This window comes from Ixodes scapularis, unplaced genomic scaffold (assembly GCF_016920785.2).
Source record: "Ixodes scapularis isolate PalLabHiFi unplaced genomic scaffold, ASM1692078v2 PGA_scaffold5__190_contigs__length_132052651, whole genome shotgun sequence".
Taxonomy (NCBI): domain Eukaryota; kingdom Metazoa; phylum Arthropoda; class Arachnida; order Ixodida; family Ixodidae; genus Ixodes; species Ixodes scapularis.
In genome coordinates this window covers 128,185,880-128,202,682 of record NW_024609880.1, presented here as the reverse complement: position 1 = coordinate 128,202,682, position 16,803 = coordinate 128,185,880, and the positions used below count along the sequence as shown (strand labels likewise).

The following is a 16,803-nucleotide window of genomic DNA, read 5'->3' as shown; positions in this document are numbered from 1 at the left end:
CATCTGTAAGCAACGCTGCACAAAGTCGTAGCGCGATAGGTTAAGAAACCGAATCTTGCGGTCGATTTAAAGAGCCTGGCCCCCCTTGAATCACCCTGTAGATAGTTTTACGATAGTTGGCTATGGATAGTTTCCCCACATCCAACTATAAAGAATTTCATGACAGTCAACTATTGATAGTATGCTATCAAGTTTCACGATAGTCGATTATGAATAGTATACCATCGATAGTTTTACGATAACTGACTACCGATAGTCGACTATCGATAGTATGCTATTGATAGTCGACTATCAAAGGTACAGTCGCCGACCAATTTTTCGGACTTTGCAGGGACTGAAGAAACATCCGAAAGACAGAGCAGTCTGAAAAATCGCCAGATTAAAAACAACCGCATCTCCACGTGGTGAATGATGTTGATTGGGGCGAAGCTCTGGTGGTGCTTGTCTGCGTAGACGGTGAGCCGCAGCATGCCGAGCCTTTCGTTCGTTTTCATCCATGTCACGCAGCGGTCAAATGCTCAAATGTGTATATAACCACGTTCCATACCACCCATTCTCTTTCTGACATGAATGAAAATGAACGAAAGGCTCGGCATGCTGCGGCTCACAGTTTACGCAGACAAGCACCAGCAGAGCTTTGCCCCAATCAACATCATTCACCACGTGGAGATGCGTTTTTTTTTTTTTTTGCCCTACACGAGCACGGGAGCACGGGAGCACATGCTTACGTGCTCGTGAGCACGTGAGCTCACGAGCAGGAGCACGTGCATCCGAAAGCGGACGGACATACGGACATGGCTAGCCCCTAAGGAGCTTCGCCCCTAAAAACTTGCCTTTATTACATCTAAGCGGGCTGCCTTCAATAGTGCCTTGCTTTAGGTTACACCTCCGCTTCAAGTACTTTACGCACCTCTTAGCGACACTTCGCGGCGGAGGAAGAACAGATGGGGCTACGACGTCAAGCCAGCGCAGTCCGGAAACATGATTCATTGAGTGAAGATGAGAGGCGCAAGTCCATGATTGCAGAATGGCAAATGAAGAAAGCAAAATTGTAACAATGATGATGACAATGACGCGCAGCTAGAGAAAAAAGAAAGCCGTAGCGTAGCGTCACACACCGGTAGGACTTAGCAGTACTCGAGTAACGCTGCCAAGCCAAGCCAATCTATGTGCTGCCAACTAAGAATCTAAAATGGCGGCTTCACAATGGTGTTTCCCGCTGATCGCACGCAGCAATTTTGTCAGAAAAATCAAACTTTCTGACTTCGAGCTGTCTGAAACATCGGTCGTGAATAGGCACTATATCTATGGGGTAGGTCACGATTCCTTTTTTATGTCCGAAATATTGAACAAGTCCGAATTATCGGTGTCCAAAAAATCGGTCGGCGACTGTATACTGTCGACAGTTTTACGATAGTCGACTATCTATAGTTTTTTCACTATCAATAGTTAAATTTGGCTTCCATCATCGATAGTATTGATAGTGCTATCGATAGCTTTGCACCGCTATTGCAGAGTCCCCATCTCGCAGTTCTCAGTTTTCTTACTTCACTACCCTTGCAGCTGGGAAGAGGGTGAACCTAGAAGCACCTATGGGTCCTCCGCTGCACATGTGAAGGCTGGTTCTCACACCAGTGATTACTTAAGAAACAAATGCATTACGACCTTTTGCAATGGCGCCACCATGACGCACTGGCACGGTGGCGCCATCTATGCGGTGACCCCGGAACTGCATCTCACTAGAGGAAAGGTTTTGCGGTATTTGAGAGATTAAATGTATGCTCACTACCTATAAGAAATGGTCATTTATAACATTGCCAAAAAAGTTTTTTGAGCCAATAGTGGAAGAGATGTGCGAAATAAATAAGAAACATACGGAAATATGCCCAACTAATGGCGCCAGTGCATTCTCTCGTCGTAAGATATCCCAGCAGGTCATAACGTAATGGCACGACCCTTTATTAGACGAAAAGTATAATGAGTCACCATCATGCGCAGACTCTTGTTCCATTCGTGGCATAGTCTTTCTGCCCTGGTGTCCTTCCATGACATGAAGTTGTGGTAAACCTTGCCCGTAGACCTGCGAATGGAACGCTCTCTTAAAACGGCGTTCATCTGCACCCTGCCATCCGGCAATCCACCTTCTTCAGTGACACTGGTTCAAGGGTGAATGAATTTATTTATTTATTTACAAAAACAACCCGCAGCGCCGAAGCATTATAGCAACTACAGCCTGGTACGTATTAATAATGAGAAAAACGCTCGTTTATGAAACACGAACAGGTATGAAGTCAGTAAAGGTTGTTAATTAAACTAAAAATCGAGGTAATATAGAGGAGCGAGGCGGTAAATTGGCCTAGTAGGTGATACTTCAGTTGTAAGCCAGAGCACGCTTGTCCCATGTTCCTTCCTTTTGTCCTGTCCATATGAGCGCTGTTCTTTATCGTGTTAAAAAAACAAGCGAGTGTAATAATTCCTGTTACCCTTTCTCTCTTCTACTGGCTAAGCAGAGAGGAAAAATGACGTCGTTATACCTAATTTATAGAGAAACATGCATGATTCCCAATGGGAATAAGAGCGATTTTTGGGGTCACAGCTGCCGAAAGTCGACAGCACGTAGCCTACATGCCTGCGGCCAAAGGGTACTTGCTTTCCTGTCGAGTACTCTCGAACCAATAAATTGGAGAAAGGTCCATGCGCATTAATTAGTCCTCTTTGGCATACATTTTATTTCCTCCTCGAGAGATGACGAAGAAAGGGGACCCAGCTGACCTGTCCCACGTGGTGAATGTCCCACGTTGCGTGGAAATCCCCAGAGCCTTGATGTCACTTGCGTGGAGCGAAGCAGCTGCACGGGATTCAGTTCACACACTTCACCAGAAGGAATAAACCACCGTAAAATTACGAACAAACAACTGAAATTGTAGGTAGCTGTTTACTCTATTCCTCCAATCTGTGACTGGTAAAACATCATACAGACTGGCAGATGCCTCAATGAGATTAAACAAACACTCAAACACACAAAAAAAGCCTTTTCTTTTAAGTGCCCAAATAGGAAGAAAATGTCACACACAAAAATTTACATGAAATATTAAAAAAGGTAATATTGTAAAACCCTTTATTTTCGTGGCCCCTAGTTTTGTGAATCAGTCACAGGGAACACAATCACGGCCACTAAATTTCACGAATTCCAGACGCCAGCATTGAAACTCTTAAGAATCAAAATTTTTGTGTGCCCTTAAATTTCGCAAATTTCTCAATTCGCAAAATTCACAAAAATTAAAGGCTCGTGAACATTAAGGGTTTTACAGTATTTTCTTCGTAAGGCACATTTTGAGCTAGGAGCGATTTCGAAACATGCTTTCATTTTAACGCGTCAAGCCAAAACATTGACTTCACTCAAAATATCATCTCATGGTGTAAACATTGCGCTAACTTTTCTTTTTTAGTGGGAAGCTGATTACTTGGCATATATGTTCCATCCAAGCACTTAATTTCTTGTTTTTGCTTGAGAAAGCATTACATGCACGAAGTGGTGACAGTGCGCATCCTGGTAGTTATTTGCAATTTGAAAAATGTTCCGTCATCAGCAGGAGTGGCCAACCACTTACCAGGGAGGTAATTGAGGCTTAACTGATTCCACGATTAAAGGACAAATGTGTAAGCTCCTTCTTTATTCTTATCGGGGAAAGATATTGAATAGCTAGTAAAAAGGAATCTTTGATGCCAGGAAAGCATTGTTTATTAGTCACATGTATTTTTTATGATTCAAAATTTATGTCTTTGCTACTTGTAACAGGTGCTATGCCAGAAGACTTCAGTTGAAGATTAGCACCTTGGTGTGTCCTTTCTGTCTGTTTTTCCTTTACAGTGTATGTCTTTAATTGTGAACAACCAAGAGCTCACTTTCAACTTAATGAGGTTTTTATTATTATTTGTTTTGACCCCTTCCATCAAAACTTCGAAGGCAGCTCATAGCGGTTCATTGAGGTCGACGAATTTTCAGGCACTAAACTTGTGCAAGTGATTTAAATTTTTTATGACCTAATATTTTTTAAGAAAACCATAGATGTAAAACTCTGCCATGAAAAATTGTTTTTTTTGGGAAGACACTGAAGAAATTGTTTGCAGTTTCATCTCTCAGACATGAGGCTTCTCTTTGTTAAGCTTACCATCTATTGCCGACCTGATTGTGTCCACAAACGTCTTCCAAAGGTGCTCTGGGTCAATCTCAAACACCCCCGGCAGTGGGCTGTGCGTTACCACCTACACAAGAAGTGCACTGTGAGATGTTGACTGTAAGATATTGAAAATTCATCAGTTTGCCTGCATGTCCTCTGTTAGTTCTACCTGTTAATTATGCAGTGACGGGAAGTACTTTTTACCTACATTGTACTCAAAGTACAACAGTCATGTTCCGTTACTTCGACCTTGAGGGGGTACGCGAAATTGGGTTGAATTATCCAAAAGTCGAATTAAGGGGAGACACTGCCCAGAAAAAAAAATTTCTGCAAAAAAAGTTGATTTTGAAAAATGACATCTTTACATCCACCAACATCTAGAGAGTATTCCCAAAAAGTTTCATTAATTTTCACTGTATAGTTAATTTTTTATAAATCATTTTCCGTCCACCAAAGCTATAGAAAAGGTAGGGTTTGGAGCAATTTGAACACATTTTTCTCCGTTCCACTATTTGGTATAAATTCCATTTTAGTCAATCTATCGTTTCATAATGGCAAAACAGGGAAAGCGCATTCTTCCCTTATCCTGACTGAAATTTAACAAGGAGTGCGGCTATGGAACTTTTTTGTCACTTTACGGATGTCTTTTGTAAAAAATGTTGACATTTTGGCGAAGGCACAGAAGACCAAAAAGTTGACCAATTTTGCAGAAGAGAAAATTTATAGAAATGAATTACTTTTTAGAAAAAATGTTCCATAGCCGCACCCTCTAGGCATTCTGCTACATATCTAGCAAATAAAAATCGTTAATATCGCAATAGTTTTCTGACGATAGATTAACTAAACAACGTAGGCGTGTTGCTGATAGAAGCTACTCTTATTTCCTTCTCATTTAACCGACAGACCTGAAATTTTGTCATACACCCTCTAGCACGACCACCAGCCTACCCTGTAAATTTCGTTAATTTTAAAACAAGGGTTCAAAAGTTGACCCCCCTAGGGGGTGTGCCCCCTTAAAGGATGCGTCCGAAATTCTGAATATCCAGCGCTTTAGATCATGCGGGTTAACAATGTTATAATGGGTCACCGCCTACCACCGCACAGCAATGGCATCGGCTGTGTATGTCCTTCGAGCATTTGGTGTGGCAGCGGTGATTGGCGGCCAGCGAACAGACTGTACCACACGAGTGCTATGAAGCAAGTGTCATTGTTGTGCATGTTGACATCATCAGCAGCCCTCTCTCACAAACAGCCAATCAGCGCTCGGTGCTCCACAGTGGAGCTGCAATGGTTGTTTCGTGTTTAGACAGAACCGTGTCTCAACATGCATCCTCTAGCTCTTTTTCTCACTGTTCACAATTCGGCGCACGCTTCAAAATTTGAAAAAAGGTTTTCTTCGCCGAGAGGCACGACCGATCGCACTTGTAACTTGCCCACGGCGTAATTCGTAACAAAAAGGCCTTTTTGTCGTGTGTCACGCACGGCCAATCATGCTTGTGATTAGCCCACCGCCAGTTCTCTTTAGGTCGAGTTAACCAATATTTTACATTTCAAGACCAAAATAAAGAGATTTCTTTCAATAGAAATGTATGGGCTTTTGCCAGAACCTTTCAACAGGGTCAAATTAAGAGATAAGTCAAATTAACCGAGGTCGAATTAATGCAAATCGACTGTACTTTAAGCAGGTTTAAAAAACTTGTACTTTACTTAAAGTATTTTTTCTGGTACTTTCCAAGAAAAATACAACTCCCAACTTCAAAATATGTTCCCCAAATTTAAAAGGAAAAAATGCCGTATTGCCATGCGAAAACGCACTCTCTTTTTTCGAGACGTCATCTGGTCATTTCACGAAGTGAAGCAATGGTAGGTATAAGACAAATACAAATAAGTTGTCATATAGGTTCATTCTGTTAAATAGTTTGTCAGCAAAAGTAATACAACTACTCTGTGGCCGCACGATTTTATACAATATTCGCCACCATTTCCAAGTAGACCTGATGCACCCCCGAACACCCCTGGGGCAATGCATACCATTTAAAAAATGTATGGCAAATTGCTCAGCAATTTCTTTTTTTGAATCATGCAACAAGCAGAGTTTGATTGTTTAGATAAGGTGACCTATATGTGCATCCCATATGAAACCCAATAGGGTTTCGGCACGCGCGTCAACACTAGTTCATTTGTGGTAGCCCTGAGGGATGGCCAGGTTGAGGCCTGGTGCTCAATTCAGGGGGAAGAGAAGGTGCTGCAGATTTGGGCAATTCCAGAGAATGTTTCGGAGGCCAACTGCAGACGCCCTGGCAGAGCAGTGGGGGAAAGCCGGGATGGCACCATTGGAGCACCAGCCCCAGGAGGCCAACACTGCGGGGGGGACTGCAGAATCCGTCAAGATCCCTCCAAAAGGGGATACGGGCACGCGTAGCAACCCTGATGCGGGCCTTGCCCATGACGAGCGAGGCCTCCGGCTCACCCGGAATGGGGGCGGGATCATAGGGGGGACGTTCAATCAGGGCTGCAACACAACTGCTTGGCAATTGTGATACATGAAACGTCCTAGCATTACACACATTATATCACTGTTAAGTGGCACGACGAGCCAGTTCAGTCAGACGCCTATCCTCACGATGCTCTTCATCGGATAATTTAACGAGTGGCATGTGCACACTTGAAATGATAAACCTGGTGACCTTCCAGAGCCTTCCAGCCCACTCCTCCTCTCTCACCTCACCTCCCCCTCCTCCTCATTCCACCCCTGGTCACATGACCTCCCTAATAACCATCAGCGTCGAGCACCTCACTCCTCCTCTCCCACCCATCAACCAATCAGTGTCAAGCACCTCACTCCTCCTTTCCCACCCATCAACCAATCAGTGTCGAGCCTCGCGGCCACGCATTTATCCAGGCTTCACTCTTGGGTTTCACGAAATGCCAAGCACTTAGCCAAAGAATGTTTCATATTAAAAAAACACTGTATAAGATAGATATATAATTGGCATCATGAAAAGTTCACAATTTGAAAGGAACGAGTTCCTAGAAATAAAAACCTGCACATCTTTTAATATTTTTACACAAGACTCAAACTCGATATAGTAACTAGATATGTTTGACCCAGACTTCTGCACTCCTTTTCTCTTCACCTCCAGCTTCTTATTGCCTTAAAACCAGACACATGCACAAACACCATACAAACATATTGAGGAGAAGCGGCCTTCCAGAGCATCCAAAAGTTCGAGAAGCTGGCAGCTTCTCCAAAGCTTGCATGCTCCACGCACCAGTTAAATAGTGTTTAACTGCATTCTCATAACGAAGGAAAGGCACAACAAGCAAGCTGCTGTCTCTCCTGTAACAACAACAGTGGCTTTCCCTCAATATTTGAACATTAAATGATATCTAAGCAGCGAATGCAACATACACTGGGTTACGGTAACCGACTTTGATCATTTTCTATTCCTAAAACATAGCAGGCTCTTTAATTGGTACACTTTTCATAAGATGAGAGTCAACAGGTAGTGAAAAGCTTCCTCAAAATCTCAAAGTAGAGAAGGACTTTACTGCAGCCAACAAAGTAAGCACGGTGCAGTGACCCTCATCTTCCTTAAAAGTCTGAACGACGGAGTCGCTGCAACTCATCAAGAATGAATGAGTGATTGAAAACATGTCTTCATTGAGACATGAATGATCGCTCCTTGCCTAGCGGCAGGGTTCGGGCGAGAGGGGAAGGGGCAGAAGGGTACAGGCACTGTCCCACCTTAGCAGCTGCCGAACCCCGTATGGCAGTTTTCACGTCGTAAATGTGGCAGCGCAGCATGGTGCTGCCAACGTCCACGGCTGCCACAAAGCCTTGCCCATCCTTGGTCCTGTCCCCCATAGCCCCTAGGGACCTGTCCATCAGAGATGACAAACGGGAGTCGCTCAACGCTCGCAAGGTTTGAAGCAACTGCTTGGTCACGGCCAAGCAGTAGCAAAACAATTCTGTACTCCGTAGAACACATCTCTTTGACTAAAGGAGAGGCAGGTATCCATCTGCGCATGCAGTTCACTGTTCATTACGTCAACCGAAGAGCAGATGCTGATGCTGTTCAGCGGCATCACGGTGTAAGCATGAAACACGTCTCTCAGTACTGGTGGTCCCTCCTACGTATTGCCTCCTTTGAAGTAGAAGTTAGGTAGCGTCAAATTACTACAATAAAGGTAATGTTGGTGGCAACTGGACCACCAGTGTGCCAGACAAAATCTCATCAGTAGAACCTATCTACAAAGTGGCATAAAGAGAAGAGCTGGCTGCAAAACAAGCCGGGAAATTCTACACTGCACATAGAGGGCTTGAAATGTCATGAAATAAGTATTTTAAGAGTAGATTTAGCCTTAGCGGTTTGTAAGTTGTTCTTTTCAAAGGATGATCAACAGTCCCTGCTATGTGGAAAAAAAAAATATTAGCAGTTTAAAAGAAGTCAACTGCTTGTAAATAATTTTCAAGTTGCAAAAGAAAATATTAATACTTTATGACATATTCTACTCCGTATTACTTGGGAATTTTTTTTCCTATAATATTTTTACGCTTTATGACACATTTCACTCCTTTGTACTTGATTTTTTTTTTCAAATATTGTTATTTTTTTGTTGCTGTTATTGTTTTAAATAGCAGTTTTGATTGTTTGTAGCAGAAACTGGTCTTCACGTCTTCCAATCCCGATAAAAAAGAAGTGACAAGGTGAGCAGGTATGGATTTACCATGTTCTTGAACCAACGGAAACTGGGTAAAGGACGAAGAATCCGTGGTGAGAAGATAACTTGTGGGTTTTTTGTGAGCGTGGTGGTTGGTTGGCGACCTCGAGAATGTTGTATACATGAAGGTGCTATTGAATAAACAAGTCTAGCCGAGTTGGAGATGTTGCCTTCTGTCATTTTGTTCTTGTCTCTTCCCTTTTTAAATTATTCTCGTCTTCCACCCAGTATCGTGTGGTTTAATAACATGTTACCAAGCACGCCGTCTTGACTTCTTTTTTCGCAAACCATACTTTATCCTTCTTTTAGTAGGAGTTTCTGAAGGACGCGCTATATACATACACATGTGTTGTCACTTTTCCCCTCAACCTCGGGGTTCCGTTAAAGATTAAAATCTGCCTCCCCGGCGCACTGATTTAATGAAACTGCTTCATTGACGTCAAGGGCGTGAGGATCGAATAATGCTAAGAATTATACATGCCTTGGGAAAACAGCCGAGGTCAGTCGGCGAGTAACACAAGAATACCCTTTCTCGAGAACGAGCTCTCCAAGATACAGGAACACCGAGTGAGGTGCAGCCGTCGCAGCATGAACCCCACATAAAGACAAACTTCCTTGTCGTCCGATCCTTTACGTTTCGCCTTTCTAGCTCGTTCGAAATAGCAGTCGACCCAGTCGTCTGCTATTTCGGCCCACGATCATAAACGCATGGTCACGTAGAGGCAGTGAAATGTTTACCTTCTTTTTGGCATAAACTCAGATCCAAAAAGCAAAACAAGCGGCCAGTAGGCAAGAAACTGCGGTACTGTTTGGACCGTTTGGACGCCTTCGATGCCACGAACGTCACACCAGTTGCACTACACGACTACACTGCGCACTGTGTTTGGCAACTTGTGGGACCGTGGTTTGACGTTTGACCCGTACTGGATTGGATTAGACAATTTTTTTCCTTGTATTTGTGCTCTATGCGCTCTTGGTACATTGGTGGATGGATGGGCGGTCTGTGGAAGGGCGGTAGTTTGCGCCGCTAGGCCTTGGTGGTCAATAATAAAGCCCCTTTGTTTCTCTTTTGATCCTTTTAATACACCATCACCCTCCAAAATACCCTCCTCCTCCTTTCTAAAGGTTTTTTTTCTTACCACTACCATACCACAGAGCTCTGCCATACTACTCCAACTCTATGACCACTACCACTGATCGACCGAGCGTCCGGTTTCGGTTCGCCTTTTCCGTCCGCCATTTGTGCCCTTCCATGGCCCGTGGTGAAGCTGGTGAAGCTGGTAAAGCCGTAAAACCCGTGGCCCTCGTAGCGTGTGGGGTGGAGTGGTGAGTCGTTGAGTCCCCGACAGCCCCGTTGGCCCTGGTTGGCCCCGTGGCACAGTCAGGACCACTGGTCAGGACAGTCAGCCTCGCCAGCCGCCCCAGCCGGCCGCCCGTCGAAGCCATGACGTGTTGTTGCGCTGTAGGCTGTTCCAATCAGCAAGGAAAAGGGAAAAAGTTATTCCGAGTCCCCCTTGGAGAAAGGAATAAGAAGCGAAGAAAGATTTGGATGTCACGAATCAAGAGAAAAAATTTCACGTGCACACCCGCAACCAGACTGTGCGAGGTAAGTTTTAGCTCGGAAGAAAGCTTGCGTCCAAGTTCAAAGGGCAGCCAGTGCCACAAGCACAAGAGTTCGCGATCACTCGTTCTGAGCGATAGCAAGATTGTGAGCTGTGATCTCGTGCGGGTGCTGACATCCTTCATTGCCTTCAGCACTGTACTACTTCAGCAGCTGTGTATGAGCGCCGCCATAAGCGATTTTCAGTTTTTGTTTCCTCTTATTTCATAGAACTTTATTATCACCATCCCAGGCGAAAATCCGCCCACTTCCAGCTGGATTATGGAACTGGTTCCAGCTGGAAATGAAACAGTCCAGCTGGATTCCAGCTGGTTTGTCTTATTTCCAGCTGGGTGGAGAAGATGCGCTTTTTAGACTCCCACGGCGGCTAGGGAGAAGGAAGTGACGTCAACAACGAAAAAAACGCAGATGGGATGTTTCTTCTGCGGAAATTCGTCATCAGCGACTCTCACTAATCAACATCCAATCTGCGTTTGCTGCGTTGTTGACGTCACTTCCTTCTCCATAGTCGCCGTGGGAGTCCAACAAGCGCAACATAGGTCTCCAGTTCCATAATCCAGCTGGAAGTGGGCTGATTTTCACCTGGGATATAGCAGGCCAGGTTATTGCCATGTTAGATTTTACTGTGTCTTCCCCAGCAGTGGCCTTTGTGGAGGCTCGTCAACGCCCGTTGCAGTGACGCGTCTCGGGAAGACAAGAGAAGGTTGGGGGCGATGTACGCCGCAATGAACCTTTTGCAGAAATATCGGTTTGAAAGTAAATAGATTTGGTACCCCTCTCTCTTCTAGCCGAGCAGGGAAGGAAGATGATTTCTTTGTATCAACTTTGGGGCCGAAAATAGCAGTACACAATGGGGACAAAGGCGATATGTTTGGGGGAGCCGTATCTAGGTCACAGCGACTTAGTGAGCAAATTAGGGATGTAGCTGACGATTTGGGTGTCGAACAGCCTTGGACCCAGTCGCGTGTCTAGGTGGCGGCACGTATTTGGAAAAAGGTGAATTTACCATTTTCAACATTTATGGTTTGACTTGGGGTTGCGGTATTGTAGCAATTTCCCACAAACAGCTTCGGGGGACAACGGGAACTAAACTTGATAGCATGTAAAATCAGATATTTTTATATTTAAATACTCATATTTTACATGCATTCAGATGGAGTTTATCTTTACCCCTTGGCATTAGGCTTTCCACACAATTTCGGAAATTTCCCACAATTCGGCAACACTGAGTCACCATGAGTGTGATGCCTCGAACGCGTCTCCCACTGGTGTGTGTAAAGCGCCCAAAAAAGTGGTCCCTCAATTCCCTCCTGATGACGTCGTAGAAATGTCTCCGATCGCGATCCTGTCAGCGTTCCAATGGCTGTGGTGTATGTGGGCAGACGCCTGTTCTGCTGCAGGTCGCTCTCCAATGTGACAGTCCATGAAAGCTTAGGCAGCCATTAGTTGGCACTCCGCGGCGACAGCGACACTCGCTTTCGCTCGTGCTTTTCTCCAGCATTTCTACGGCCAACCGCCAGGATCACGACCTCCGACAGCATGACACTCCGGCTTGTGTGCGTCATTTGGTATGGTGTGGTGCCTGGAGACGTGCTCCAGGCACCAGACCATGAGTCATTGTTGCCATGAGTGAATCTCTCGTCTCGGTCGACGCTCATGGTGTGCTCGTGCATTCATTACCAAGACCTTTCGAACAGGCAATTTCTGCTAATTATCAATTTTGTCAGCTCAGATGTTGGTTCCTTGCAGTGTCTGCGTGAGTTAATGACAACCAACGACGTCTTGCTGATCTGATATACTTTGATGCTTGCCGACGAATTTGCGAAAAAGCAAGTACGATCGAGGCAGTGGCGTAGCCAGAGGGGAGGCGTATGGGGCTTTTCCCCCTCTCCCCAGAACCGATCCGACCCTATGATATGCACCTGCATTTTGAACCCCCCTACTCCTCCCCTCTGTACCCTAAGTCATGGACATCCAAGCCACCTCAGCCTCCTTCTCCCCCTTCCCCCCAAAAAAAATTCTGCGATATGCCACTGAATCGAGTGATCACGCCGTGTGCTTTATCGCATTACCTTGACGACACGGTGCACAATTGTTATGTCACTTCACCATTTGTTACTGCCCTCAATACTTTACAGTACATTCATACTTCGAAAGTTGTGTCTGAACTGTGTAAAAGATAAAGCCACAAGCACGTTCTTACATTCCAGGATCACTTCACTATCGATCAGTTCGAACCCCATATCCTTGCGAAGACAGGAGAGAAAAAATTGAAACCGGATGCAGTTCCCAGTCTCTTTGCTTATAATTCTCCATCCATACCAAGAAGGCTGCCCTCCAGGAGAAACCAAGAGACGTGTGGTATATTCAAAATAGTTTGGTTAGGATAAGATAGGTTTCCTAAATATTGAAAAAATTTGCCTTTCAGCTGAAGCATCAACATCAGTTCAGCAGATCCAGGCGTTTGAAGATGGTAACTCTGTTCCAAGTTATCACACTCTTGCAGCTACATATTCTCAAAAATGGTGCTTTCGGCCGTTTTTCAGCTCAAGACACAATCCTACCGGACAATGAGCAATGCCATATGTCTGTTGAAGCCTGCCCTGCTGCTGGTGAGTCTGTTTCCATCGGTTTACCGCACCCTTGCAGCTACATGTCCTTACAAACGTTGCTCTCGGCCGGTTTTCAGCGCAAGACACAATCCTACCGGACAATGGGCAATGCCATGTGTTTGTTGAAGCCAGCACTGCTGCTGGTGAGTCTTTTTCCATTTTATCAAACTTTTGTAGCTACTTTTTCTCACAAGTGGTGCTCTCAACTGGTTTTCAGCTAACACGACTCTGCCGGGAGTTGAACAACGCCATGCATTTGTCAAAGCTGGCACCGCGGTTGGTGAGTCTGTTTCTATCGTTTTATCACACTCTTGCGGCTACATGTTCTCGCAAATGGTGCTTCAGGCTCTTTCTCTAGCTCTAGACACAACCATATTGGGCAAGGATCAGCATAGCATGCTTGCCATAGCCAAAAGCTCTGTCGATGAGTTTGACATCATTGTGCTGATAAAAACTTCCTTACTATTGTGCCAGTCATAAGAAATGAAGTGTCGCATACAAACTTTTCACTTTGCAGCTCCATCAGTGCAAGCTGCTCTAAACAAGCGAATTGTTCAGCTCGAATAACAACTCGAACAAAAGCAATGACAACCGACGAAAGCTCAGAAGAAGAATTCAGAAATTCAAGAAAAAGAGACACTAAAGTTGGGTCTGAAATCCTACTTGAACCCCTGACCAGATCAAATATCTGGAAACAATGACCATTAGAGGGCCGTCATGGAGCCTCGAGACGTTGTTAAGCTCTGGCTCACGAGGGTATGGTGTGATGAGGGAGTTTGGGCAGCCATTACCAAGAGTGCGGACGTTACAACATCATTTGGAAAGTTGCAAGTTTCGGACCAGGATGCTCGTCAACGTTATGGATTCATTGGCAGTCAAGGTTTATATACCTTTTACTTTTGGTGTAAAGAATTACGTATATGTTTTCATAGTGCTGCTCACAAATGTTTTATGCCATGCAGATTGGTCTCATGGAACCACAGGAACACCATGCTACGTGGATGCTGGACGAGATCCAACTGACACCAGGACTCGTGTTCGATAATTCGTCAGGCAGATTCCTTGGAGCTCCAGCTCTCCCACTGGCCGACGGAACTCTCCCAAGCAGCTTGTTAGTCACGCATAAACTTGTCTTTATTATGAGAGGCGTGAGGAGCGGGTAGAAACGGACAGTCGCATATTGTCTGACCGGGAATTCTTTCCACGCAGAGCCTGTAAAAGATCTCATAACACAAATCATCGTGGCCTGCGAAAAAATTGGGCTGACAATTGATGTTGTTGTTTCAGACATGGGGGTTGGCAACCAAGCTTTATGGAAGCCGGAAAATATTGCCAAACCAAGACTTGGTACGGAAGTTGCACTTCATGCCCGATGTTCCGCTCTTGCTAAGAAAACCTCTGGAACCGCCTTACAAGATGTTAGATAGAAATTCACCTGCCAGCAACAGTTGTCACCAAACATCACTTCTCTAGTTGTGAGGTCCAGATTGATCCAATCAAGAAACTGGTAGAACTTGATAGACAAGTAGAGTTAGATTGACAAAATGAAGGTGGGGTTTGCTTTTAGTATTTTCAACAATGATACTAAAGCTGCTCTGCGCATTTTAGTTTCAAATAGCCAGATAAAGAAGAAAGCGTTAAGTACTGCTCAGTTTGTAAAGACCTTTTTTTAAATGGTTCAAGCTAATGTCCTCCCAAACAACAAAGTGGCATTTAGTAGCCATTTTGATGATGTCAAACATGAGGAGAGTGTTACATTCTCGAACAACGTAAATGAGCTTTACGCAGCTATTGGGGATGGTGCAAAAAATGCATGGAAACCCATTCAGACTGGCATTAGCCTAGCAACAAGTGCAGCATTGTAAGTCCAAGACCTGTTCCCAAGCAAATGCAGCTTTCACTTTCTCCACACGAGTCGGTTCAGCCGAGACGCATTAAAAAACCTTTTCTCAACATTCCGTGCAAAATATTTTGTGCCAAGAACATTGGGGTTTAAGTCTGCGCTTAGAACAGCGACCAAAAAGTCAAAGTCAAATTGGACGTTTTAGTGATTTATACAGTGCAAGGTCGGTCTGCCAGTAGGCGCGACACTGGTTCACACTGTAGATAAGCAATTTCGCCAGTGCAGTATGACTGCTAACCTGGGTTCTTTAACGTGCTCGCGCAGTAGTGATGCACGACTGCACGCCGGTACGATGCTCATCCAGATCGAAACGGGCAGGGGGCGGAGCTCGAACCCAGGATCCCTGGGTTCTGCAGCGCGAGCTTTCGCTCCACGCGCGTCGAGTTAGGTGTGCGCTTTAGCCCACTCGGCCACCGACCATGACGCAGTTTATGAGGCGAAGTAGGAGCAGTAGCTACACCGATGATGAAGGCTCCATCCTTACTGGCATGCCACCAAAAGACAGTGTTGAGCCAGGGAAGTCTGTTGAGTACCCCGACGACATTCTGCCGCTTAACACGGCCGAAAATATTGTTACACCAGATCTGAAAGATTGGATCATGCGATGCATGCAGTCTAGCAATTGGTAGTGGCGGCACAATGTAGAACCTGATGAAGCTCAAATCTTGCGTCGAAGGTGCTGAACACTTGGCAGCGCCTTCCTCACCTACTATGCAGGTAAGAGACAACAGAGGCATACTTCAAAAAAATCCAGATCAGCCTGCTTTCTAGCAAGCTACAAATGCTCAAGCAGAAAGTTTTGGATTCTGTGTTTTCCTGCCGACTGCTTTCCTCGGCGCCACGCTGTACTTGACGAGCTCGTTAGTACCTTTTTGAGAACGAGTATGCAGATTCCTGTTAGAAAAGAAAACCAGCACCTTGTCAAGTTGAAAATGGCGAAAAAAATATGGCAACAGAAGTGTTTTAATGTGTGCAGCGGTGAATCTAAATAAGTGAGACGGTGGTTATATGTCATACTCGTTGTCACCTCAAGATAAAGTTTTGCATATAGTTCATACAATACTTGATTGCCAGAGAAAAAAAGAATCGCTTTTTTTCAGTAGGGTGCATCGTAATAGACGATTTAAAGCACGCACAGAAGTATTTTCATTTATAACACAAGAGAAATTGGTAACGCTTCACGAGGGAGTGAACATTTTTTTACTGTGGTTCTTGGGGTGACTATCGGCTTACGGTTGTGTACCACTACTGCTTGATGCATGTTAAAAACCCCGGGTCAGCAGTATTGCTGCACTCTAAATTGCTCATCAAAATCATGAACCAGAGTCGTTACTCGTTAGATCCGTATGCAGGTCATACTCGCGCTGTACTGGATGTCAAATTTGCTTTTGCTTTTATCTTGGGGTGAAAACGAGTATACGAGTGTGAGTGACTATTACTAATTAGAAGATACATAGAATTTTTGCTTTTATCTTGGGGTGAAAATGAGTATATGAGTGTGAGTGACTTTTACTAATTAGAAGATACATAGAAAGGGGGGACAAACAACGAACTTCCTCATGTTTAATTACTGTTACCAACACGCCCATTTTGTACTTGACTATTACTAATTGTTGTCTGCAGATGCCTAAACAACCAAATAATAAAACCTGCATAGTTGCAAAAAAAAAGCTTATCTTGCAAAATGCTTCATTGTTTTGACTGGTTGCTTTCTTTACCTAGAAATTAGAATGAAGTTCTAACTATTTATGTAGAACTGTT

At 44.5% G+C, this 16,803-nt stretch overlaps 2 protein-coding genes across 4 annotated transcripts in view; one reads left to right on the top strand and one right to left on the bottom strand.

Moving 5' to 3' along the window:
• Positions 1–9,774, bottom strand: part of LOC8043234 (putative glycerol kinase 5) — a 28,105-nt gene extending 18,331 nt beyond the window's left edge. For both annotated transcript variants that reach the window (XM_042294155.1, XM_029971633.4), the window contains exons 1-5: positions 9,645–9,774; positions 7,930–8,062; positions 4,173–4,266; positions 2,773–2,848; positions 1,987–2,080 (exon numbers count right to left, since the gene is read on the bottom strand). In XM_042294155.1, the coding sequence (XP_042150089.1) occupies positions 1,987–2,080; positions 2,773–2,848; positions 4,173–4,266; positions 7,930–8,062; positions 9,645–9,658 (411 nt within the window). In that variant the 5' untranslated portion in view covers positions 9,659–9,774. The remainder of the gene's footprint in view (positions 1–1,986; positions 2,081–2,772; positions 2,849–4,172; positions 4,267–7,929; positions 8,063–9,644) is intronic.
• A 306-nt stretch (positions 9,775–10,080) lies between these two features.
• On the top strand, positions 10,081–16,734 carry LOC115312730 (THAP domain-containing protein 1). Of its 2 annotated transcripts, XM_040499924.2 has the most exons (8): positions 10,156–10,512; positions 12,738–12,888; positions 12,956–13,000; positions 13,074–13,139; positions 13,217–13,282; positions 13,357–13,419; positions 13,657–14,019; positions 14,102–16,734. In XM_040499924.2, exons 1-7 carry the CDS (start codon positions 10,351–10,353, stop codon positions 13,704–13,706), a joined length of 603 nt encoding a protein of 200 aa, XP_040355858.2. In that variant the 5' UTR covers positions 10,156–10,350; the 3' UTR covers positions 13,707–14,019; positions 14,102–16,734. The 2 variants fall into 2 exon arrangements, with proteins under 2 accessions (XP_040355857.2, XP_040355858.2); XM_040499923.2 differs by lacking the exon at positions 13,657–14,019 and having other exon boundaries at positions 10,081–10,512.
• The last annotated feature ends 69 nt before the right edge of the window (positions 16,735–16,803 follow it).